At 40.8% G+C, this 27,186-nt stretch overlaps 1 protein-coding gene across 3 annotated transcripts in view; it reads right to left on the reverse strand.

The window, feature by feature from the left end:
- The window catches only part of LOC122553844 (regulator of microtubule dynamics protein 3-like), a 266,228-nt gene that overhangs the window by 74,333 nt on the left and 164,709 nt on the right, over positions 1 to 27,186 (reverse strand). For all 3 annotated transcript variants that reach the window (XM_043698253.1, XM_043698251.1, XM_043698252.1), the window contains exon 7: positions 2,747 to 2,822. In XM_043698253.1, the coding sequence (XP_043554188.1) occupies positions 2,747 to 2,822 (76 nt within the window). The remainder of the gene's footprint in view (positions 1 to 2,746; positions 2,823 to 27,186) is intronic.

The following is a 27,186-nucleotide window of genomic DNA, read 5'->3' on the forward strand; positions in this document are numbered from 1 at the left end:
CTGACTGTGGATTTCATTGTCCAAAAGTTTCCTCTGACATGGAATTACATGTCTCCTGCACACATCACTGGCATTTCAAATTGAATTGTGATTGAAGAGAAATAGTAAGAGAGTTGAAGCAGCACACACATTTGGATCTGCTGCTGGGACTGCCACACTGATCAAGACTCAGTGATTTGGGTCTTGTCAGTGCCAAATATTGTAATTTGAGGTGTGTGCCACTAGATGTCCTGTATGAGCTAGGTAAAGGAAAATAGTGCGATACCGTTAAATCCACAGGTCTCTCATCACTAACATCCACTTATCCGGAGCTTCCTGAGAAGTTCAGCCATTTTTGATTTACTAAATGTAATTATTTTAGATCATTTTGGTCTTAGGTAAAGTTTGAAGATAACTGAGCAGCCACAACAATGCTTACAAACCTAGCATAGTGGATCTCTGATTTGCTTCAGTCGTGCAACTGTGAAACCTTCATATTGTGGACTTCATTTAAACATATAAAAGATTTATCTTACATCACAATACAATTTCTAGGCAATTAGCATCTTGAACAAGAGTCTACCGAGAGAAATTGTCTGGAACACTTAAAATGACTAGCAAAACAGCCAAAGATAAAATGAGGAAAACCTCTTGTATGTAGTGAATGGCCCCCATCTAGAAAGCACTGTTTGAATTAGCAGAGAACACAGTCAACTCCACTTTCCTACCTTATCACCACAACCCTTGATATCCTTAATGATTAAAAATCTATCTCAGTTTTGAATATTCTTAATGACCCAGTCTCAACAGTCCTCTGCAGCAAAGAATTACATAGATTCACTACCCACTGAGAGAAGAAATGCCATCCTGAAAATGCCCCCCTTATCACAACTTTATCTTCTATTATTTATCCAATCTCCTCTACACATTAATATTCCACCTCCAACACAATGGGCTCTTATGAAGTAGTCTAATGTTTGGTACCTTATTAAATACCTTTTGAACATTCTAATGTATTACATCTATTGCTTCCCTTTTATCTATACTACTTGTTATCTCTTCAAGTAAATTCAAAGATTTGCAGTAAATTTGGCAGGCATGATTTCCTCATCATGAAGCCATGATTATCTGCTTGATCATATCAGGTACTTCTAAAACTCTACTATTACATCCTTCATAATAGACTCCACCATTTTCCCTACAATAGATGTTAAGCTAACTGGCCCATAGTTATCTGGTTTACTGTCTTCTTCCATTTTTAAATAAAGGTTTTACATTGGCAGTTTTCCAATCCTCTGAGACATTTCCAGAGTTTTCAGTATCTAAGGACTTACCCATCTTTAGCCTTACGAGTTATTGTATTTATTTATTCTTCCCTTTTTGTCCCTTGTTTATTTAGTAATTTTGGAATGTTATTAGTGTCTTCTACTGTGAAGACTGATGCAAAGTATTTATTCAACTCCTATTGTCATTCTCTAAGGGTCCGATATTCAATTTAGCTTCTCTCTTCAGTATATTTAAAGAAGATTTCTTGTCTGCCTTGAAAGCTTATCTTGTTCCTCTTTATTATTGTTTGGGTGTCTTTTGTTGGTTTTTTGAAACTTTCCCAATCCACTAACTAACCATAATCTTTGCCACATTGTATATTTTTCTTCCAATGGGTGTTAGCCTCAACATCCCTGGTTAACTATGGCTGCCTTATCTCCTTCCTAGAATCCTTCTTTTTCACTCGGATACTTCTTTGCTGTGAGCTGTGAATTTTTTTTAGATGTCTCCCATCATTCCTCATTAAGTCTATGCTGCTATACTCCTTTCCCAGTCCACCCCAGATATCTCTGCCCTCATTCCAAATTTTCCTTGAAGTCACACCCCATTCTGATTTGAACACATATCATAAGTTCTTCTTCATGGTTGAGTCAAAATCCTGGAATTCTCTACCAAAAACACTGTTAGAGCACCTTCACTGCATTGACTGCAGTGGTTCAAGAAGGTGGCTCACTGTCACCTCAAGGCCAATTAGTGATAGGCAATAAGTACTAGTGTTACTGGTGACACCATTTGACTTAAAAAGGTCAATGACTGTAAAGTACTGAACAATGGATGCTGTACAATACATCTTTGGGTGCACAATATAGGTGGTATCACCAGATTGCATCTTTATGTCCATAAAAAAACAAAAGTACTGTGTAGGGTAGCTGTTCGCAAGTGACGTGCCCCTTGAAACTGGTTTCAACAGCCTTTGAGAGCACAGATATGGAGATTTCCAAATGCATAATCTTGGCTGATTAAATAATAGTAAATTCTGCAATTGAGTCCAGCAAGCAACTGACAGCACCACAAGAGTATGAGTCTGTCCAACGGTAGAAATTGCATGTTAGGATTCATTACCGATATTCAATGCTATCTTTCTGGACTAAGTTACAATGCTCAAGTACAGCTGCAATAGCTCCTGGCATAAATTGGATGGTTTGGCATAGGTCCTATAAATTTCTGAGGCACTTTTCTTGGCATAGAAATATGTGGCTTTTATTGCTTGACCACATCTCTGCAATGTTTTAAAGTCAGGTTTCTGGCATACAGTGAAGGAATCCTTACCTAGCTTGTTGCTTGAATAGTCTTGGATAGCACCAAACACAGCAGCAACATGTGAGTTTTGTCTGCTGCCTGCATGTAACTGAAGTATTTTGTTGCAGGCAGAAATTAATTTTTCATAATATGTCTTGGCAAGTCTAACTTGTCCATATTCAGCTCTCTGAACTTGGCCTACCTTGAAACAATATCCAGCTTTGATACGATTCTGGACGGTCTCATCGTCAGCCTGTTTGCCACATAGGATAGCATACCTGAAATAGAAAGGTATGATGTTACATGCACTGAAAACAAAACATAATATGGCTTTACTTCAGTTGGTTTAGTTGTCGAATGTGCACATTCAGCGGCTGCTCAGTAACCATCAGAGAAAATCCAGATTCTGTGACCCTTTTCACAGTTAATTAAGAATCTGGCTGCGAGCATTACATTCAGAACAAGACAAAGCCACTTGGTGCATGAAAGCTCACTTCTCCAATATCCAAGTGTACTAATCTTAGTCATGTGTGTTCCACCTTTCCCAGCAGACTGTTTCAATAATTTATCACTGAGTACATAGAACATAACAGCGCAGTACAGGCCCTTCGGCCCTCGATGTTGTGCTGAACCGTGGAACCAATCTGAAACTCATCTATCCCATACTATATCATTTTCACATATATGTTAATCCAATGACCATTTAAATTCCGTTAAAGTTGGCAAGTCTATTACTGTTGAAGCCAGGGCGTTCCACCTCCCTACTACTTTCTGAGTAAGGAAACTACGCCTGATATCTGTCCTATACCTATCACCCCTCAATTTAAAGCTATATCCCCTCGTGCTAGCCATCACCATCCAAGGAAAAAAAGTTCTCACTGTCCACCCTATCTAACCCTCTGATAATCTTGTATGTTTCAATTAAGTCATCTTTCAACTTTCTTCTCTCTAATGAAAACAGTCTCAGGTTTCTCATAAGTCCTTCCCTTCACACCAGGCAACATCCAAGTAAATCTCCTCTGAACCCTCTCCAAAGCTTCCACATACTTCCTATAGTGTGGTGACCAGAACTGTTCGAAATATTTCAAGTGTGGCCACACCAGAGTTTTGAACAGCTGCAACGTGACCTCATGGATCCGAAACTCAGTCCCTCTACCAATAAAAGCCAATACACCATATGCCTTCTTAACAACCCTATCAATCTGGGTGGCAACTTTCAGGGATCTATGTATATGGACACCAAGATCTCTTTGCTCATCTACACTACCAAGAATCCTACCATTATCCCAGTACTCTGTATTCCTATTGCTCCTGCCAATGTGAATCACCTCATATTTTTCTACATTAAACTCCATTTGCCACCTCTCAGCCCAGCTTTGCAGCTTATCTAAGCCCCTCTGTAACTTGCAGCATCCTTCGGCATTATCTACAAATCTACTTATCTTAGTGTCATTTGCAAATTTACTAACCCATTCTTCTACGCTCTCATTCAGGTCATTTATAAAAATGACGAACAGCAGTGGGCCCAAAGCACATCCTTGCAGTACACCACTAGTAACTGAACACCAGGATGAACATTTCCTATCAACCACCACCCTATGTCTTCTTTCAGCTAGCCAGTTTCTGATCTAAACTGCTAAATCACTCATAATCCCATGCCTCGATATTTTGTGCAGTAGCCTACCATGTGGAACCTCATCAAAAACCATACTGAAATCCACATACACCACATCAACTGCTTTACCCTCATCGACCTGTTTGGTCACCTTCTCAAAGAACTCAATACAGTTTGTGAGGCACAACGTTCCCCTCACAAAACTGTGTTGATTATCCCTAATCAACCTATTCCTCTTTAGATCATTATAAATCCAAACACTTATAACCTTTTCCAACACTTCACCCACAACCGAAGTAAGGCTCACAAGTCTATAATTACCAGGGTTGTCTCTACTCCCGTTCTTGAACGGGGAACAACATTTCCTATCCTTCTCCAGTTTTCTGGCACTATTCTTGTAGACAATGATGACATAAAGATCAAAGCCAAAGGCTCTAAAATCTTCTTCTTGGCTTCCCACAGAATCCGAAGATAAATCCCATTCGGCTCAGGAGATTTATCTGTTTTCGCACTTTTCAGAATTGCTACCATCTCCTCCTTGTGAACCTCAATGCCATCTAGTCTAGTAGCCTGTATCTCAGTATTCTCCTTGACAACGTTGTGTTTTTCCAGTGTGAATACCAACAAAGAAAATTCATTTAGCACTTCTCCTACCTCCTTGGACTCCATACACAACTTTCCACTACTGCTCTTGATTGGTCAGAACCTTATTCTAGTCATTCTTTTATTCCTAATATACCTCTAGAAAGCTTTAGGGTCTTCCTTGATCCTTTCTGCCAATGACTTCTCATGTCTGCTCCTGGCTCTTCTTAGCTCTCGCTTTAGGTCTTTCCTGGCTAACTTGTAACTCTCAACTGTCCTAACGGTGCTTTCATGTCACATCCTAACATAAGCTGCCTTCTTCCCCTTCTAGCTAGATTTCAGCATACTCACAAAAAAAAGTACATTTTGAGAAGGTATAGCCCTACAGTCTGGTTTAATCTTCTACTTATCTTTTACAAAATCAGTTTAAATTCACATCCATGATGCATCGCAAAGTGAATAAAATACTAAACTATTGTGCATGAACTGAAACCATTAAGCTTTCCAAAGTTTGAGAGATCAAGCTGATTTTCCAGACTTTTCCCCAATGGAACAATAACCATGATGACAAATGTCCTGAAAGGAGCAGGCAGGCAATGCACTTGGCAGTGTGAAAACATGCCTCCAGAAAAGAAACAAAAATAAATCCAGAAAGAAAAATTGCTGAGAACATATGTGGTTTCTCAAAATTCAAACCACCCTAAGTTGGCTGAAAAAGTACATTTTACAGATTTGAGAAGGGAACTTTGAACAGCTCATCAACCACCATGTTAAGAATACAAATTTCTTACAGCTAGGAGTCCAGCTGCCAACATGAACAAGCATTTGGTAAAGACTTTTTGGTGGTTCTGATAAACTGAAACATGGAGCTTTAAAGAAAAAAAGTACACTGAAACTTTAAAGAAAAAAACAAAATTACTAGATACAGTTCACAACTCATTACAGAAAGCACCTTCATGCAAAGATTGTAATTATGACAGATTAAGAAAGAGGTTTTGATTTCATCACTCGAAATCAAATGAAGTTTAATTTTCATGACTTCACAGTTATTTCAATAGTAGATATGAGGCGAATTTAAAATTATGGCTTAAGGATGACGAGACAGCTGAAATTTGCTTTCAGTTTCCAACTGTTACCTCATGTCACAGATAATAGTAGGGTCAATGATAAACACAATGATGGAAACAGTTGCAACTCCACAAGACTCTTTATAACTTAAAACCATAATGCATATATTGGCAGAATAATTTTTGGGCACTATTTTACAGGCAAGATTTCAAGCAAAGCCATCAATCTTGGAGAAAATTAAATTATAATTTTCTAGTGATAATTCTTCAAGCATTTAACTGAAAAGATTAGCATTCTTGCTCCACACCCTACTCTGGGTTTTTATTTTTTGGAATTATTATGAACAATAAAACAAAGAGATATCTAAAACAAATTTGAGGAGACATCTTTTCTCAAAGAGGGTCATGAGTCTTTGGAACTCGCTTCCTTAAATTCAGAATCAGGTTCTTGGAATATTTTTAAGGAAAACGTAGATAAATTCTTGATAAGCAAGGACATGAAACGTTATCAGGTGCAGGCAGGAATGTGAAATCATCAGATTTTATTGAATGGCACAGCTGGTTCAAACAGCCCTATTTTCTATTCGATTCTAATTCTAATTTGTATAGTCATATGCTCACGGTCATCATTACTGAGGCTAGCATTCAATTACAGATTTTATTTATTGAATTTAAGTTTCAATCACTGCTGTGGTGGGCTTTGAAATTGAACAACCAAAATAATACTGGATATCATAAAAAGAAATCACCAACATGTGTATTTTCAAATTATTGTCCGAGTATAAGAGTTCTATTAGAGGAACTGAAATTCCCAGAACAAATATACCAGGCTAGTCACAGTTCACTGAAGCATAAAGTGACTCTTATGTTCTCTTCATGAGAAATAACACAACACATAACTGCTTTCCACATAACTGAACTCATTTCAAATTCAAATCTTGGGTATATAGGATTTTGTAACTATAAGATTCTTTATTTTGAATTCCAAAGTCCATCTACAGAGCTGGCATGACAGAATTTTCTGTTGAAAACAGATTCAACTGATTTGGTATGCTTTTCCTGGTGTTCCCAGAAATTATATTTAACCCATCATGTCCAATTTCTTTGTGTTTGCAGATGTACTATTCTAAGGACCAACAGTTAACCCAGATGTAAAAATACTCAAATGTTTTGATTGTCCTTTACTCTTTAAATATTTTTAACTGACTATTTAATATTTTACTCTTGTTCAGAACCATGTTGCAAAATTCAGTTTGTAAATATGTCAATTGAATTTACTCTAAATTTTGAAATTTTAAAACTTTATTTTTTAAATTATCTGTGCCAGAGACACCAGCACATAGTGGAATACAACTCTGCATTTATTGCTAGATCGATCTAAAAGGGCATTCTTTATCAACAAGTCAAATAGCATACTGGCATTTTAATTAATGGCAAGCCTAAATCTATTGATCCCCAATACAGAAAGTACATTTTTCAGCCAGAGCCACTGGACAATGATTAGGAACAAGATAAATAGAGGTAGCAATCTGATGGACTAAAATGTTTGTTGCTTTCCACAGCAAACACGCAAACTCCTGGGTGAGATGAGTTCTAATACTGGTTCATTATGACTTTGCGAAGAATCTTAAGTGTTTCCCTATGTTCTGATGCAATATAAATGGGAACCAATCATGGAGGGGTTATTTTATATTATTATCCAGTCAAGGTTTGATTAGATTACTTACAGCATGGAAACAGGCCCTTCGGCCCAACAAGTCCACACCGCCCCGCCGAAGCGCAACCCACCCATACCCCTACATTTACCTCTTACCTAACACTACGGGCAATTTAGCATGGCCAATTCACCTGACCTGCACATCTTTGGACTGTGGGAGGAAACCGGAGCACCCGGAGGAAACCCACGCAGACAGGGGGAGAACGTGCAAACTCCACACAGTCAGTCGCCTGAGGCGGGAATTGAACCCGGGTCTCTGCCGCTGTGTGGCGCTGCTAACCACTGTGCCACCGTGCCGCCCACGGTTGTTGCAGTATAGCAAACTTATCTAGTAATAATTGCTTCTTTGAGTCTGTGGCAAAGAATCAAGCCTGCTGTCAGGCTATTTCTCCTTCAGACAGCTCAGTTACTGTTTGATGTAAACTGAAGCCAAACTTCCCTTCTTAGCTTCAAATCTACCTCACACAACTACAGGAGCTCTTCCATTGTAAATCTAGTTCTGATCCATGTAGAACTTGGACACATATTAATAGATTATGCTTATTAGGACTTGATTATCATTGATGAAAAATAGGGAAAATCAAAATGCTTTTAAAATTTTTTCAATCCAGTGGAATTGAACACAAGTTCTGTCTTTGTGACCACATTTATCTTCTTAAAATCTACACAGAGTCTAGTTGATCCATCAGTTTAGGAATAAACACTACTGGTGAACTCCAGCTGGTTCGACTAAGTTAAATCAGTTGGTTTTTCCGGCATGTACTCAATTTCTGTTTCCACCTGAGCTTGTTTTTATGGTATCAACAAACAACGTTGCTGTTTATCAGCCCTGATTCTCCTCTGATCAAGCATGCCGAGCTAATGTAGTACATCCAGGTGTATCTCTATATAAACTCAAATTTCCTTAGCATTTTTCCATTGTCATTTCTCTAAGTATGAGACCTTAGTACCTAACTATCCCAATATTTCAGAGTCAGTTAGTGGAACTGAAGGAAGTTTGATTTGAGAACTGTCTGCCACTCCTTTTGCCTCATTCTTATTTTCCCAGTCATCTTCCACTACTCTTACCCGACACACCTGTTCCTTCTTATCCTCGTCCCAATGATACCTTTTCAACATTGTTACGTGACCACATTATATGTTCCTGAGAGTCTTTCTAAAAACAATATAAACATAACTGATTCTTTTTCCTACGAGCAGGAGAATGTATCAGGTAAGTCATTTTACTAACTCTCTTAACTACTTGTATGGTCAATTCAATTTTTCTTTCAGAGGGCTACCTTGCAAAAGCAACAGTATCAACACTTTATCTTCCACATGAAACATTCTAGATGTTAATTGTTTATATGCCCATTATTCAATTTTTGTTTCTGAAAATTCCAGATGCTCTTACGTTGCCCTATATGCTCCTGAAAGTATTTCTAAAAACAATACAAACTTAATCCAACTTGGAGAATCTGTCTTTTTGATTCAAGAATTTCTTCTAAATCAATTTTGATGAACCTGTTATCTCAGGACCATAAATCAACTTGAATGACTAAACCCAGTAGATTCACTTGGGGAATTTCTAATAGCAAATAGTAATACATCTAATCCTTGTCCCAGACCTATGGATATTCATGACAGCTTGTCTTAGTCATGATCTTAACAGTCTAATGGCATCTCTCCAAAGCTCTTGTGTTTGTGAATGATAGGCAGTTGATGAAAATTATTTATAACCAAACAGCTAATGATCTCGTGGAAAACTTGAGACATAAAGTCAGAACTGTGATTAGATCGTATATTAGTTGGTAGTCCATAAAAAGTAAAAAAAAACATTTTCTGCCACTACCCTAGAAATGACAACTGGCAATTAGGTTGTCATATCCATAAATGTAAGGGTATACGGATAAACCTGTTTCCGTTTTCAGTAATAGTCCTACATAATCTATTACACTCCAATGAATGATTCTTTAGAACCAGTATCAAAGATACAGGTTTAATCATATGTTGGGGCTTTCTAACAACTTGACTTGGACGGCATGAATTGGGATATACTGTCTATCTATCCCATTTACTAACACGTTGGCTTTCAATGAACTCTTTGAAGGGAAAACTCAATCCTTCTCCAGCATACATTTGAGTAGCTCCTGTATCCCTTTCTATAGTTATGGGCTTGGATGCTTCTCTGAAGAAAAAAGAGGTTATCATCTCTTCAGCCAAAAACACTTCAAGTCTCTCTACATATGTCTTCTGCACTCACAGCACTGCTCATCTCTGGTCTCTTAGATGTAATTAAAGCTACCATTTGATTTGTGGCCCTTTCCTTTTGTATTTCCTTTTCAGATTCATTCCAATAAGTTTCATTGGTTTTCCTTCCAACTTTCAGCATTCCGAATGGACGTATCCCACCTTCTTAAAATAGAAAAGCCTAAAGACCAAAAAGTCATAAGACATTTGACCCCTCGAGTCTGCTCTGCCATTCTGCAGGATGAGAGAGGTAATTTTGGTTTAAACTTTAAGATGTGCCTGGACCACAGACTGATCTATAATAAAAGACAAAACCTTTGTTTCTTTTCTAACAACCATTTTATATACTCAAAAGTAGAGTAGTTTAAATTGTGCAGAATGCTGACAATTTGTGAGCGATAGTAAAAGCAAGCAGGCTCTTGATTAATGAAGCCATTCACACAGCAGAGAAGGATGAGTCCTTGGCTGATAAGACTCCAGGATGGGAGTACGACTTGAGACATCTGTTTCAAGATTAAAGCTTTTGACTGATAAGACTACAGGGTGAGAAAAACAACAAACTTTGGAGACTCTGGAGCCTTTTGTTGCAGACTTTGTGATAAAAATAATGATGTTTTTAAGAATGTGAACCTCATGGCTTGTTGGAGCCAAGGAGAGGAGGGACTTGTCCTATAAATAATGGAGACTTTGTAAGCCTCAGCGCGCCTTTTCTTTAAGGGTGCCCGACTCTGCAGACTTGACTTGTTAATAAAACTTTGTTTTCCTGAATTTGTCTAGAGCGATTATTGAGAAGCGATTTTCGTTTCTAACACAGGATCATCCATTTTCCTGCAATTTCCCCATAACCCTTGATTTCCCCAAATGATCAGAAATGTATGTATCTCAGCTTTAAATGTATACAAGGACTCTGGCTCAGAGTTCTCTGTGGTAAGAAACTCTAAAGACTCTCAACCCTTTGTGAGAAGAAATTCCTCATCTCAGTCTTAAACTGACACCCAAACAAAGAACAAAGAACAAAACAGCACTGGAACAGGTCTTTTGGCCTTCCAGATCTGCACCGACACATTTTGTCCTTTCATAGTAAAACTGCCTTCACTTACAGGATCTGTATCTCTCTATTCCCTTCTTATTCATGTATTCATCCAGTTGCTTCTTGAATGCTGCTACTGTGTCTGCTTTCACCACCTCCTCGGGCAGACATTCCAGACACTCACTACTCTGTGTGGAAGACTTGCCTCGCACATCTCTTTTAAACATCCTCTCCCATACATTGAATTTCTGTCCTCTAGAATTGACCCCTCCACCCTGGGAAAAAGCCTTATACTTTCCACTCTATCCATGCCATTCACAATCTTATAAACTTCTATCAGGTCGCCCCTCAACCTTCTGCGTTCCAGTGAAAACAAACCCAGTCTATCCAACCTTGCTTCACAGCTAAAATCCCTCATACCAGGCAACATCTGGTAAACCTTTTCTGTATCCTGTCCAAAGCTTCCACATCCTCCTGGTAGTGTGGCAACCAGAACTGTACGCAATATTCCAAGTGTGCCTGAAGTTCTATAAAGCTGCAGCATAACTTGCCTATCTTTATACTCAATGCCCCTTCCAATGAAGGCAAGCATGCCATATGCCTTTGCTATTGCCTTATTTACCTGCACTGCCACCTTCAGTGATCTGTGGACCTGCACCCCCAGACCCCTCTGCACATCAATACTGCCAAGGGTTCTCCCATTACTGAATAATTTCCACCTGTACTTGACCTTCCAAAATGTATCACCTCACATTTGTCGAGATTAAGTTCTATTCGCCATTTTTCTGCCCATGCCTCCCACTGATCTATGTCTTCCTGTGTCCTCTGACAATCCTCTTCACTCTCCATAACTCCACCAATCTTTGTATTATCCGCAAACTTACTAATTAGATCAATCACATTTTCCTCCAAATAATTTATGTCGACCACGAACAGCAGAGGTCCCAGCACTAATCACTGTAGAACACCACTAGTTACAATCCTCCATTCTGAAAAGCATCCTTCAACTGCTACCCTCTGTAACTATGATTAAGCCATTCATCTAAAAGCTATATTAATCTTGCCAGCTTACCCCCTGATACCATGTGACTTCACCTGTTATACCAGTCTGCCATAAGGCATCTTGTTTAAGGCTTTACTGAAGTCCATGTAGACAACATCAAGCATTTTTCTCTCATCAATCATCTTCCTCACCTCATCAAAAAACTTGATCAGGTTAGTGAGGCACGACCACCCTCACACAAAACCATGTTGTCTCTCACTAATAAATCCGTTTACTTGAAATGCTTGTAGATCTTGCCACAGAGAATCTTTTGCAATAATTTCCCTGCCGTGAGGTTCATGGGCCTGTAATTTCCTGGATTATCCCTGTTACTCTTCTTAAACAAGGGACAGCATTGGCACCCTCTCCAGTCCTCTGAGACCTCACCCGTGGCCAAAGAGGATACAAAGCTGTCTGTTAATGCTCCAGGAACTTGTTTTCTTGCCTCTCTCAATACTCTGGGATAGATCCCATCAAGACCCGGGGACTTATCTACCATAATACTTTTAAAGATGCAGAAGACTCTTTCTTTTTAATAGCTACCTGGCTTAGAAATTCCACACTCTCTTCCGAGATCATCCTCCACCCATTCTGTTTGGTGAAAGTATTCGTTTAGGACCTCAACTACCTCTTCTGGATCCACACATATATTACCTCCTTTGTCCTTGAGTGGGCCAACCCTGTTCCTGGCTACCCTCTTGCTTTTTATATGTATAAAAAGCCTTAGGATTCTTCTTAATCCTGTTTGCTAATGAATTTTCATGACCACTTTTAGCTCTTCTAGATCCTTGTTTAAGTTCTTTCCTCCTTCCTTATATATTTCAAGGGCCTCATCAGTTCCCATCCTCTTAGACCTCATGTATACTTCCTTTTTCTTTTTGATCAAGGTTATATCATCCCTGGTCATCCAAGGTTCACCTAACTTACCACACCTATCCTTCATTCTCGCAAGAATGTGACGCTCCTGTACTCTTATTAAATGCCGCTTGAAATATTCCCATATATCCAAATTTACCCTCAAACATCTGCCTCAATTCAGCATTCTCCGGTGCCTAACATTGTTGTAGTTTGCCTTCCCCCAGTTTAATGCCTTCACCCAACGACTGTTGTTATCCCGATCCATGAGTATCTTAAAACTCACTGTGTTATGGTCACTACTCCAAAAATGATTCCCCAATGAAACTTCACTCATCAGCTGGGCTCATTTCCCAAAACTAGGTCAAGTATAAGCCCTTCCCTGGTTGGACTGTTTACATGCTGTGTCAAGAAACCTTCCTGAATGGTCCTTACAAATTCTGCCCCATCCAAACCCCTAGTATGAAGTGAGTCCCAGAAGTCAGCATTCCTGAAGAAGGGCTAATGCCCGAAACGTCGATTCTCCTGTTCCCTAGATGCTGCCTGACCTGCTGCGCTTTTCCAGCAACACATTTCCATCTCTGATCTCCAGCATCTGCAGACCTCACTTTCTCCTGAAGTGAGTCCCAGTCAATATAAGGAAAGCTAAAATCACCCACCACAACAATCCTGCTGTTTTTACATCTTTCCATGATCTGTCTACATATTCTCTCCTCTATCTCCTGCTGGTTGTTGGGAGACCTCTAGTAAACCGCCAGCATTGTGATTTCAACATTCCTATTCTTGAGTTGTACCCATATTGATTGATGTATGAGTTCTCTGACATATCATCCCTCAGTACAGCTTTGAGATACCTCTTTACCAGTCATGCAACTCTGCCACCCTTTTTACATCCCCTCATCTAAGTCCTGGGACATCCAGCTGCCAGTCCTGTCCCTCTTTCAGCCAAGTCTCCATATTTGCAATAATGTTACAGCTCTAAGTACTAACCAAAGCTGTAAGTTCATCTGCCTTGCCTAATATACTTCTTTTGTTGAAATACAAGCATTTAAGACCATCTCCCTTGCTCTTTTCAGCAGCGTTTACCTCACCGTTCTTGTTCTTAGTCATGTTTGCCTTGGTTTCTATCTCTCCCTCAATTTCTGCACCTACTGCCCTATACTCTGGTTTCCATTACACTGCTGGGCTAGTTTAAATCCTCTCCAACCATTCTACCAAGTACTCCTGGTCCTGCCTAGGTGTTAACGCGCCCAATTTGTACAGGTCCCACCTCCCCCAGAACCAGTCACAATGGCCCATTAATCTGAAAGGCTCCCCTTCACACCATCTTTTCAGCCACGTGTTCACCCTTTATATCCTGCTGTTTCCACTCTGACTAGCTTGTGGTATTGATAGCAATCCTCAGATAAGCACCTTTGAGGTCCTTTTTAGTCCTTTATATTTTGCTTTTAGGACCTCATCCTTTTTCTTAACCAATGTCGTTAGTACCAATGTGTACCATGACCACTGGATGTTTGCCCTCTCTCTCCACAATGACCTAGCACTCTGAGACATCCAGGACCCTAGCACCAGGAGGCAACGCACCATCCTGGACTCTCTTTTGCGACCACAAAAGGATACCTAGCTACAGAGGAACCTCGATTATCCAAACGAGATGGGCGGGCACTATTTCGTTTGGATAATTGATTATTCGGTGAATCGATTAAATGCCTTTCCTCTGGGGCTCGGAATTTTTAAAGTCTGCTCCCCGTTCAGGAGACTAGCAGCAGCACACCACGCGTGAGCCCCTGCACCCCCAACCCTGTCCAACATCTCCCCCTCCCCCCAACCGTCCAACACCGCCCCCACCCCCAACCGTCCAACACCTTTCCCCTACACAGTCCCCGCCTCCCAACCCCGTTCAACACCGCGCCCCGACAACAAGAAGATGCAATGGTGATACTAGAACTGAGAAGATATTAAGCAGAAAAATCTGAACAGGCTGGGACTTTTCTCTCTAAAACAAAAGTAAACTACAAAACATGACGAAAGTTGAGAAACAAATCACATGACACCAGGTTATAGTCCAACAGGTTTATTTGGAAGCACTAGCTCTCAGAGCGCTGTATCTTTATCAAGTGGTTGATGAAGGAGCAGCACGCCGAAAGCTAGTGCTTCCAAATAAACCTGTTGGATTATAACCTGGTGTTGCATGAGTTTTAACTTTGAACACCCCAGTCCAATACCGGTACATCCAAATCATGATAAAACATGACCTGATTGAGATTTTTAAAACAACAGAAGGGATCTAATAGTGATGTTTCCACCTAAAGATCAATTAAGTTGGCTAAATAGGTATAGCATGGCTCAAAATAATACCATCAATGTACTTCCAATCTTTTCAGGCTTAGTTATACTTGGGAACTGGTTCCTCAGCCCACCCTCTCATCCTGTTCATTGAAATAGGTGGCCATGACAAAGACTGCCAACAAATTAGCTAAGAATGATGCATCAGCAGACAAGGAGCAAAGACATGCTTATAGGTATTGCACACACGATGTGGCATGCTTCCACCTAAAGGAGCATGGGAAAACTAGAGGTTACAGCTATACAGAGTCACCATTAAATTTAACAAAAAATTTAGGCAAAACCTTTTTAACCTAAAATGTGCTGAGAAAGTAGAAGTCTTTCATGAAATAGATGGTTTTAGGGGGAAGAAAGCATGTGTGAGAAAAGAATTAAAGAATATGTTAATAGGATTATTTGAAGGGTGATATGAGAAGTTTTTTGTAGAGTCTTAACACATCAACACATTTATGCCAAAAGACCGGTTTCTGGGCCACAGACTCAGTGTAGCTCAATGTAATTGGACAGCATCAGAAGCTCCAGAGTCCAAATTGCACCCAACTTCGCAATGTGTGTAGTACAGGCAGGAAGGCCTGAATCTCAACCTTATAGCAACATCAGAGTCGAGTGTGTGGTGCTGGGAAAGCACAGCAGGTCAGGGAGCATCCAAACAGCAGGAGAATCGACAATTTGGGCATAAGCCCTTCATCAGGAATTTCCGAAGGGCTTATGCCCGAAACATCAATCCTCCTGCTCCTTGGATGCTGCTTGTCCTGCTGTGCTTTTCCAGCACCACATTCTTGACTCTGATCTCCAACATCTGCAGGCCTCACTTTCTCCTTATAGCAACATCACATCTACAAGCCATTTTCCACCAGCTTCCGCCGTTTCTCTTTTGGGGCATCCATAACCTTCTCTGCTCCTTTTTGGCAAATCTAACTCTTCTTAATAATTTTCAACTAATTTACATCTCCTTCTTGTAATTGCATTTTGATTTTTTTTTAGTTTTAATTTGTTTAGATCAGATCCCGAGCCTAAATCACCTCCTTCATACATATCCTTGCCAGTCGCCTAAGGTTGTCACATCTCCCTTCTTGGTTTCATCATCAATAATTTAAGTTTAGTTTAACTAATGTTTCTCACAACTATAACTTCATTTTAATGTTGTAGTTAATGTCAATATTGTGGAGATCTTATGGTACACTGGGCAGGATGCTTACTTCTAAACTGGAAACTTTTGAGTGCCATTCCAGGACTTGATTGCTTGGGAAAAAAATCGTTCACAATGTGATCAAATATGTTGATTATCAACCAGTAAATCCTTTCATTATGCTTATGGTAGGTAGGAAGAGTGGGACAATCCTCTGGTTATCCACGCTCAATGTGGTGCCCATAAAGATGACGGATGACAGGCTTGAAAACTGTTCTAGGAAATAGCTAGCGAGAGAAACAGACCTAAGCATATGTTTTGCTTGACTCATGTGTCACTAAGACATTGAAAAACACCTCAGTCCTACTGTAGATTTCAAGCCAAACTCTTTCATAATTGCAAAAAAAATTAACATTTTAATTGCACAGTTTATTTTAATATATTCATTTTGTGCAATGTGGGCATTGCTGGCTGACCAACATTTATTACACGTCCCTAGTTGCCCTTGAGAAGGTGGCAGTGAGCTGCCTTCTTGAACCGTTGCAGTGAGTTTACACACAATGCCAGTTGAGAGGGAATTCCAAGATTTTGACCCAGCGATAGCAAAGGAACCACTAATATATTTCCAAGTCAGGATTGTGAGTGGCTTGGACAGGAACTTGAAGGTGGTGAAGTTCACAGATATCTTCTGCCTTTGTCCTTCTAGATGGAATTGCTATATATATTTAAAAATCTGACATATCTACGTATGGAAAACAACTGCAAACTTAATTGGATATTTATTCCAGCAAACATGTTGCATTATTTTGATAATGTTTGATCGATGAACCTATGGTTCAGCATCATAAGGTTCTGGGTTCAAGTTCCACTCAATGACTTCAACACAAAAATCAAGGGTTGATGCTACAGTTCAGCACTCACTTACTATACCAGTCCAGATGAGACTTACAGCCAATGCCAACTGCTGTCTTAAATGGAGGCAGTAGATCCCACTGCACTATTTGTTGGAGTCAATTAGTGTACCTAAATTAATGTCACAAAAATACAGTATTTGATCATTATTACATTTCTGTTTACGGAAACTTGGTTCTCAACTAGTTTTCCATATCTCCTGTATTACAACTGTGACTTCAAAAGTATTTTACTGGCTGCAGAACTCATTCACCCAATGGTTATGAAAAGCGTTATATAAATGCAAGCCATTCAATCTTTTTACAACTTACACTTTCAGATCACAGGCATATTGCCATATTCATGACAAAGTGGTTATGTAGTAGTGTTGCGGACAATTTAGCATTAGAGATGATTGTTTATAGCTTCATTGGACACCAGAAAGAGAAGGGGCACAGTCAATTATGCAGCCCAGAATGAGTAAAATTGCTGGTGATTCACTAATAATCCCAGGATGGTCCACAATGCATCTACACATTCTAAATCTGCACATTTGATTGCATATGCTATACAATCTTTCCACAAGAGAAAATAATCATTGTCTCAAAACTGAAATTTACAAGCTTTCAAAACAACTCACTGACTAACATCAACATGATTAACATCAAAAGTGCATATAAATAGACACTGAAAGGAAGGCTGTGTTCTTAGGAGATGTATACCTCTAAAGTCTCACGTGTAACTATAAATATCTGAATTTACTTATTAAAGTTAATGAAAAAACACCAAGCTGTAGCTAAATATCACAAATGTACTCCAGACTTTAAAAGTGTGTGAGTAATACCATGAGGCATTTTGCTAGTAAATTAAAATCTGTATGAGTTACTCAATATTGCACTTTTACCAAACAGGAAAGGCATAGACAAAATCTTTGACCAAAACACACCATTGTTCTTTCTAAATTCTCTACAAAAAGTTAACTTTGCACATTTTCAAGACCTTAACTGCTGTCTTTGTTGCTTTTCATTGTGCATCATATTCAGCAGATCTAAGAGATCATATTATCCTGGTATCTACAGTTAACCTTTACATTTTCTTAAAACTTGAAAACATAACTGAAGTATAAATTATTAATTGTATCAATGGAGGTGAAGCACATACAGATGAAAGGCACTGATTTGATGTTTTTCAACTGCATATAAATTGGCACTGAAAGGAAGGCTGTGTTCTCAGGAGATGTATACCCCTAATGTCTCATTCTGATTAATTGATTTATTGTCACAAGCACTGAAGTACAATGAAATACCTTATTTATGAGCAGTACAGGCAGATCATAGTAAGCAAGGATGCACAGATCAGAGGTTGTAAAAAGATTTAGACCAAAACATACAGGTTACAATGCACACGGTGTGCGCGAGACAAGGTCAACATTAGGAAGACCAGTAGTATCTGAGGTTACAGAGACAATTCGTCAGTCTAATAACGGCCAGGAAGAAGCTGCTCCTGAACTTTGGCTGGTGTCTCTGTGTGTGTGTCTGTGTGGCTGTGTCTGTGTGTGTGTTCAGGCTTCTGTATCTTCTATCTGTCGGAGGAGGTTGTGGGAGATCAGTACCGAAGTGTGATGGGTCTTTGATGATGTTGGCAGCCTTTCCATGGCAATGAGCTGTGTAAATGGAGTTTGTGGGAGGCAGGTTGGCTTCTGTGATGGGTTGGGCTGGGCACACCACCTTCTGTAGCTTCTTAACGGTCCTGGGCAAAGCAGTTACCATACCAGGTCATTTTGCAACAGGACAGTATGCTTTCAATTGTGCATCTATAGACATAGGTGAGGATTGTTACGGGCATGCCAAATTTCTCTATTCCAAGTAAAGACTGGCTCTGGATTCTTCTTTCATCAACTGGCTCTCAGGAATATTGAGCAAATGACTGTAATTACCACTTCCAAATAAATCTGTTGGACTATAACCTGTGTGATTTTTACCTTTGTCCACCCCAGTCCAACACTGGCACCTCTACATCACACTTATTTATTGAAAGCAAACAATTAAAACTCAGTAAGATCTGTTTATAGTTTTAGTCTCTCTATTTAAAAGAGGGATGAACTCGCAATGGCCCTTTCTGGTCTCATTCTTTCCCATTGTGTCTCGCTACCTCTAAGCCAATCTCAACTGTACTGCTGGCTTCATTGTTTTCGGTTCTGCCTTGCTGCACTACTGTTACTCCCACTGCTGGTCTGCATTTTTCTGCTGCTCCCTGATGATATTCTTGCTACCTCTGTTTGCTTTTTTTTTCTCAGCTGCTGATCTTCCTCTTTTCCACAGAATGGTTATGAACACAATAGAGTAGCAGTGGGAAACAAGAAGACAAAAGGTGGTCTGAGAACACATTGGGAGAACAGTAGACACTGCCTTCGCCACCAGGAGCCAACTGGTGTAACAAGTGATTGGCTGGATGAAAAGCAGCAAGGTGAGAGTTGGACTCAGCTACTCAACAAGGTGGGCAAAGGCAGGACCATGGTTCTGAGCTTGGATCATGACATTTTGGCAGCAATAAGCCTTTTCTGATGGTGCAGGGACTAATATGGAGCAACCTGATGACTTCAACCTTGACCTACAAGCAAGTAAGCTTGCAGTCCTCCAGGACTGAAGCTGTGGAGGTGGGGGCATCAGCTTACGTATAAATGTGTGTGTGTGTGTGTGTGTTAGTCTTCCTTCATGGGGTGGAGCCTGATCTCCAGTTGTCTGGACCACCCCATTCATTGGACAAAGACTCTAATCTGTCAGGGCTATCTGGTTCAGTGTACCAGTCACTTTACATCAAAGATCTTAAGCACAGGCATCTTCCATCCCCTCAAAGTGAAGCTCAGGGCCTGAAACATCAGGATATCCATGAACAACCCCACAAGTGACAAACCTGAATATCGTACTGCTATCGTAATCTGGGACCTCTGGTGCTATGACACTGAGGTTGCTGTCCTGAGATGCAGCAAGCAGCAGATCAGCAAGAACAAACCTGAGGAAAAGCACCGACTCCATGGGGTTGGTTTCACCACAAAAAGCTAACTAGTTTCCATTCTCAATGAACCTCCCCGTATAGAAAGCAAGTATCATATTACCCTTTGGTTCACCCGAACCCAGAAACAGTCATCAATGTCCTGTTGCAACATCTCAACCCTGATCATAACAAACGCTTGATTTCATCAGAAGAGCAAATACAATATCTATCATGACCACCTTCACTCTGAACATTGGCAACTATCTGATTATATCATCCCATGAGGGACCACATGGATGTCTGCAACACCTACATCATGATAACTGCTGGACTGATCATCGCCTAATTCAATCCACCATCTCCATCAACCTGGCCCAAAAACAGCATCGGCAGAAATACTGCCACAGGAATATCAATGCTCTAAGATTCAAGAACACTGCAATGAAATAGCTGCTCAATCAGTATAGAGTCATAGAGACGTACAGCACAGAAACAGACCCTTCGGTCCAACTTGTCCATGCCAACCAGATATCCCAATCCAATCTAGTCCCACCTGGCAGCACCCGGCCCATATCCCTCCAAACCCTTTCTATTCATATACCCATTCAGTTGCCTTTTAAATGTTGCAATTGTACCAGCCACTAGCACTTCCTCTTGCACCTCATTCCATACACGTACCCTGAATGATGAAGTCGCTCCTCAGGTCTCTTTTATATATTTCCCTTCTCATCCTAAACCTATGCCCTGTAGTTCTGGACTCCTCCACCCCAGGAAAAAGACTTTGTCTATTTATCCTATCCATGCCCCTCATAATGTTGTAAACCTCATTAGGTCACCCCTCAGCCTCCAACACTCCAGGGAAAACAGCCCCAGCCTATTCAACCTCTCCCTATAGCTCAAATTCTCCAACCCTGGCAACATCCTTGCAAATATTTTCTGAACCTTTTCAAGTTTCACAACATTTTTCCAATTGGAAGGAGACCGGATTTGCACACAATATTCCAAAAGTGGCCTAAACAATATCCGGCACAGCTGCAACATGACCTCCCAACTCCTGTACTCAATACTCTGACCAATAAAGGAAAGCATACCAAACGCCTTCTTCACTATCCTATCTACCTGCGACTCCACTTTCAAGGAGCTATGAACCTGCACTCCAAGATCTCTTTGTTCAGCAACACTCCCTAGGACCTTACCATTAAGTGTGTAAGTCCTGCTAAGATTTGCTTTCCCCAAATGCGGTACCTCGCATTTATCTAAATTAAACTCCATCTGCCACTCCTCAGCCCATTGGCCCATCTGAACTAAATCCCATTGTAATCTGAGGTAACCCTCTTCGCTGTCCACTGCACCACCAATTTTGGTGCCATCTGCAAATCTACTAACTATACCCCTTATGCTCACATCCAAATCATTTATATAAATGATGAAAAGTAGTGGACCTAGCACCGATCCTTGTGGCACTCCACTGGTCACAGGCCTCCAGTCTGAAAAACAACCCTCCACCACCCCTCTGTCTTCTAGCTTTGAGTCAATTTTGTATCCAAATGGCTAGTTCTCCCTGTATTCCATGAGGTCTAACCTTGCTCACCATTCTCCCATGGAGAACCTTGTCGAATGTCTTACTGAAGTCCATATAGATCATGTCATCACTCTGCCCTCATCAATCCTCTTTGTTAATTCTTTAAAAAACTCAATCAAGTTTGAGAAACATGATTTCCCACGCACAAAGCCATGTTTACTATCCCTAATAATTCCTTGTCTTTCCAAATACATATACATCCCGTCCTTCAGGCTTCTCTCCAACAACTTGCCCACTACCGATGTCAGGCTCACTGGTCTATAGTTCCCTGGCTTGTCCTTACCACCCTTCTTAAACAGTGGCACCATGTTAACAATCATTTCCATAGCTTCCCACAGAGTTCTAGGATACACATGATCAGGTCCTGGGGATTTATCCACTTTTATGCGTTTCAAGACATCCAACACTTTGTCCTCTGTAATATGGACATTTTTGAAGATATCACCATCTATTTCCCTACATTCTATACCTTCCATGTCCTTTTCCACAGTAAACACTGATGCAAAATTGTATCTCCCCCATTTTCTGCAGTTGCTGGTCTTTGAGGGGACCCTATTCTCTCCCCAGTTACCCTTTTGTCCTTAATGTATTTGTAAAAACCGCCATAGCTGTCTCATGCCCTCTTTTTGCCCTCCTGATTTCCCTCTTAAGTGTATTCCTACTGTCTTCATACTCTTCTGAGGATTCATTCAATTTGTCTTGTCTATACCTGACATATGTTTCCTTCTTTTTCTTAACTAAACCCTCAATTTTTTTAGTCATCCAGCAGTCCCTATACCTACCAGCCTTTCCTTTCACCCTAACCAGAATATGCTGTCTCTGGACTCTCTTTATCTCATTTCTGAAGGCTTCCATTTTCCAGCCGTCCATTACCTGCAAACATCTGCTGCAATCAGCTTTTGAAAATTCTTGCCTAATATTGTCAAAATTAGCCTTCCTCCGCTTTAGAACTTAAACTTTTAGATCTGGTCTATTCATTTTCATCACTATTTTAAAACTAATAGAATTATGGTCGCTGACCCCAAAATGTTCCCCCACTGAGACCTCAGTCACCTGCTCTGTCTTATTTCCCAAGAGTAAGTCATGTTTTGCACCTTCTCTAGTAGGTACATCCACATACTGAATCACAAAATTTTCTTGTACACACTTAATAAATTCTTCTCCATCTAAACCCTTAACACTATGGCAGTCCCAGTCTATGTTTGGAAAGTTAAAATCCCCTACCATAACCACCCTATTATTCTTACAGATAACTGAGATCGCCTTACAAATTTGTTTTTCAATTTCCCTCTGACTATTAGGGGTTCTATAATACAATTTCAATTAAGGTGATCATCCCTTTCTTATTTCTCAGTTCAACCCAAATAAGTTCCCTGGATGTATTTCTGGGAATATCATCCCTCAGTACAGCTGTTATTGCTAGCCCCTCCCAGTACAGCTATCCCTTATCAAAAACACCACTCCCCCAGCTCTCTTGCCTCCCTTTCTGTCCTTCCTGTGGCATTTGCATCCTGGAATATTAAGCTGCCAATTCTGTCCACCCCTGGGCCATGTTTCTGTAATTGCTATGATATCACAGTCCAATGTTCCTAACCATGCCCTGAGTTCATCTGTCTTCCCTGTTAGGCCTCTTGTATTGAAATGAATGCAGTTTATCAGTCCTACCTTGTTCTCTGCTTTGTCCCTGCCTGTCCTGACTGTTTGACTCACTTCTTTTCTCAACTGTACCAGTCTCAGGTTAACCTCTTTCCTCACTATCTCCCTGGGTCCCACCTCCCCACCTTAACTGGTTAACTCCTCCTGAGCAGCTCTAACATATCTCCCTACGAACACATTAGTCCCCTTCCAATTCAGGTGCAATCTGTCCTTCTTGTACAGGTCACTTTTACCCCAGAAGAGATTACAATGATCCAAAAATGTGAATCCTTCTCCCACACACCAGTTCCTCAGCCATGCATTCATCTGCTCTTTCTTCCTATTCCTACTCTCACTAGCTTGCAGCATCGAGAGTAATCCAGATATTACTACTTTTGAGGATCTCCTTTTTAAATTCCTGCCTAACTCTCTGTAATCTCCCTTCAGAATCTCATCCCTTTGCCTTCCTATGTCATTGGTTCCAATGTGTACAATAACCTCCTGCTGGCCCCTCTCCCCCTTGAGAACATTCTGCACCCTCTCTGAGACATCCTTGATCGTGGCACCAGGGAGGTGATACACCATTCTGATTTTTTGCTGCTAGTCACAGAAATGTCTATCTGTGCCTCGGACTAGAGAGTCCCTAATACAATTGATCTCTTTGGAACCCAATGTACCCCTCATTGTATTTGAGCAAATCTTGATACCAGAAACTTGGCTGTTCATGCTACATTCCCCTGAGAATCCATCACCCCCTACATTTTCCAAAACAGCATACTTGTTTGAAATGGGGATAGCCACAGAAGAATCCTGCACTACCCACCTCCCTTCTCTTACCTTTGTTGGAGTTAACCCATCTACGTGACTGCATCTGCAACATTTTTCCCTTCCTATAACTGCCACCCATCATATCCCCTTGCTGCTGTAAATTTCTCATTGCTTCTAACTGTCTCTCCAACTGATCCATTTGATCTGATAGGATTCGCAACCAACAGCACCTATTGCAGATATGATCCTCAGTAACAAGGAAACTCTCCCGCATCCAATAAGAAGAGTATATCACTCTGCTAAAGGCCATATTTGCTTCTTCCAATCTACACCCACTTCCTGTTGTGAAGAAGGGTTACACCCAAAATGTTGAATTCTCTGCCTCCTGATGCTGCTGTTTGCTGTGCTTTTCCAGCCTCCTATTTGTCTTCCTTGGATTCCAGAATTCGCAGATTTTTTTGTCTCTAGCTAAGAATTCTTTTCTTGACAAGAGCTTGGGTGTAGCTGGGTACTGTTGAAAGCATGGAAGTATAATTCTTGTAGGTTGACTGCGCCTTCAGCTTTCAGTGAAAATACAGGATTCTTTCTGGGAATCAGATTTTGAGAGAAGTTGAGCTTAGAGGCAGGATTTTAAAATGAGCCTGAAGGGTGTTTATGGCATTTTGCACTGATGCAAACAGCAGATTCAGAAACGAGGTGAAAGCTGTATAATTTAAGCTATCAGTAATGACAAATTTCAGACATGTGACCAGGGTTTCTCTTGTTATTTTAGTTAACAAGATGGCTTTGATGCATCTGATCAAAAGCATTGTGTTTTACAAGATATAACTGTGGAGAACCTTATCACCACCTCAGGCATAATGGACTTCAATGATTTTCCTTCAAACCACACCTGGCAGGGACAGACATTGGTTGTTGCTCTTATCTGTAGATTTGATGAGAAAATCTTTCCAATGCAAGAGTGTGACATTTCAGGAGAGTGATGAGCTTTTGTCTGCTGGAAGCAGTCATATTAAGTAGTGCCTATTTAAAAAAAACCCAAGAGAATACAATTTAAAAGAAAACAATCCAGGATCTCACTTCATACCTTCTGTGCATGAAACAATGAACAATTTATACTGAATGTTTGCTTTGATTTATTGTAGTCACATGTACCTAAGTACAGTGAAAATCTTTGTTTTGCAAGCAGTACAGACACATCATAGCAAACAAGGACATACAGATCAGCTAGGCACACAGGTTACAATGATACAGGAGGTTCACAAAGCAAGATCATTAGCAAAATCAACATTATTTGAAGTCAGTGAGTCCTGATGAAGGGCTTTTGCCCAAAATGTCGATTTTCCTACTCCTTGGACGCTGCCTGACCAGCTGTGCTTTTCCAACACCATTCTAATCTAGACCCCGAGTCCATTCATCAGTTTAGTAACAGCAGGAAAGAAGCTGTTCTTGAACCTCTTGGCATGAGTTCAAGCTTCGGTAACTTCTGCCTGGTGAAAGAGGTTGAAGGAGAGCATTACCAGGGTGGGAAGGGTCTTTGATGATGTTGGCAGCCTTTTCATGGCAACAAGAAGTGTAAGTGGAGTCCACGGATGGGAGGTTGGCTTCTGTGATTATCTGAGCTGTGATCGCAACTTTCCGTAGCTTCTTATAGTCCTGGGTAGAACAATTGCCGTGCCAGGGCATTATGCACCCAGATAATGCTTTCTATGGTGCATCTCTAAATGTTGGTGAGGGTCCTTATGGGACATGCCAAATTTCCTAAGATGCCTGACTAAGAAGAGGAATTGTGGTGCCTTCTTGATTGTTGCATCTATGTGGAAACTTGACTGTCCTGACCCTCTCCACTTCAGCTCTGTTGAGGTAGATGGAGCCATGTCCTCCTCCTTTCTTCCTGAAAATCATTGCTTGATATCCATCCTATCATGGTGACGTCGTCAGCAAACTTGTGGATGGCATTCATTCGGAATGTGGCAACACAGTTGTGGCTGTACAGGGACAACAGGGAGTACAGTAGGGGGCTGAGAACATAGTTTGCAGGGCTCCAGTGTTGAGGGTTAATGTGGAGGAAGTGATGTTGTCTATCGTCACTGATTGCAGTCTGTGGGTCAGGAAGCTAAGGGCAGAGGGCAGAGGCGAGACCTAGGTCTCAGAAATTTGAGATTAGCCTTGAGGGGATTTAGGTGGATTTGTAGTCGTTGAGTAGGCATCTGATGTAGGTGTCCTGGTTATCCAGATGTTCCAAGACTGAGTGCAAGACTAGGGAAATGGTGCCCGCTGTGGACCTGTTTCATCAGTAAACAAATTCCAGGAGATTGAGTCAGGCAGACAGGCTAGAGTTGATGTAGGTCATGACCAGCCTCTTGAAGCACTTCATGATTATTGAAGTCAGAGCCACTGGGCGGTAGTCATTAAAGCACACCTGCATGTGCTTTCTTTGATACGGAGATGATGGTGGTGTTTGTGAAGCAGGTGGGGACTTTGGATTATAGGAGGGAGAGGGTGAAGATGTCAGTGAATACCTCCACCAGCTGGTCCATGCAGGATCTAAGTGCACAGTCAGGACTCCATCCAGGCCGGTTGTTTTCTTTGAGGTGACTCTCAGGAGGACCAATCTGATGTTTGCAGTGGTGATGGAGGGAATAGATGCCTCCGGAGCTGTCATGTAAGGTGACACTGCACCACTGACATTCTGCTCAAAGCAAGCATAGAAAGCATTGAGCGCATCAGGGAGGAATGGGTTTTGGCCCGTTAACTTGCTCTGTTTCATTTTGTATCCCATTAGATTGTGTAGGCCTTGTCAGAGGGGGTGGGTGTCTGATGGCTGATTTGGGCCTCTAACTTGGTCCACTACTGCCTCTTGGCACCTCTGATGGCTTTGCGGAGGTCATTGCTGGATTGTCTGTATTGGTCTGGATTGTCCGACCTGAATGCTACACATCTGATAGGTAGGTAATGGATTTCCAGGTTCATCTGGGAATAGGGCGTTAATTGCTAACAAGTCAACTCTCATCGGTCAGGATAGTGCCACTTAGAATGCAATAGGGAACAGTTGCCCTTAATGCTTTTGTTTATTTGAATTTGATGCAATGCTTGATCACATTCTGTTTGCAGAGCAAGGAGGGTCTACGTATTAATACATATTACTCCTATCAGGTGT

The sequence above is a fragment of the Chiloscyllium plagiosum genome, chromosome 10 (genome assembly GCF_004010195.1).
Source record: "Chiloscyllium plagiosum isolate BGI_BamShark_2017 chromosome 10, ASM401019v2, whole genome shotgun sequence".
NCBI lineage: Eukaryota > Metazoa > Chordata > Chondrichthyes > Orectolobiformes > Hemiscylliidae > Chiloscyllium > Chiloscyllium plagiosum.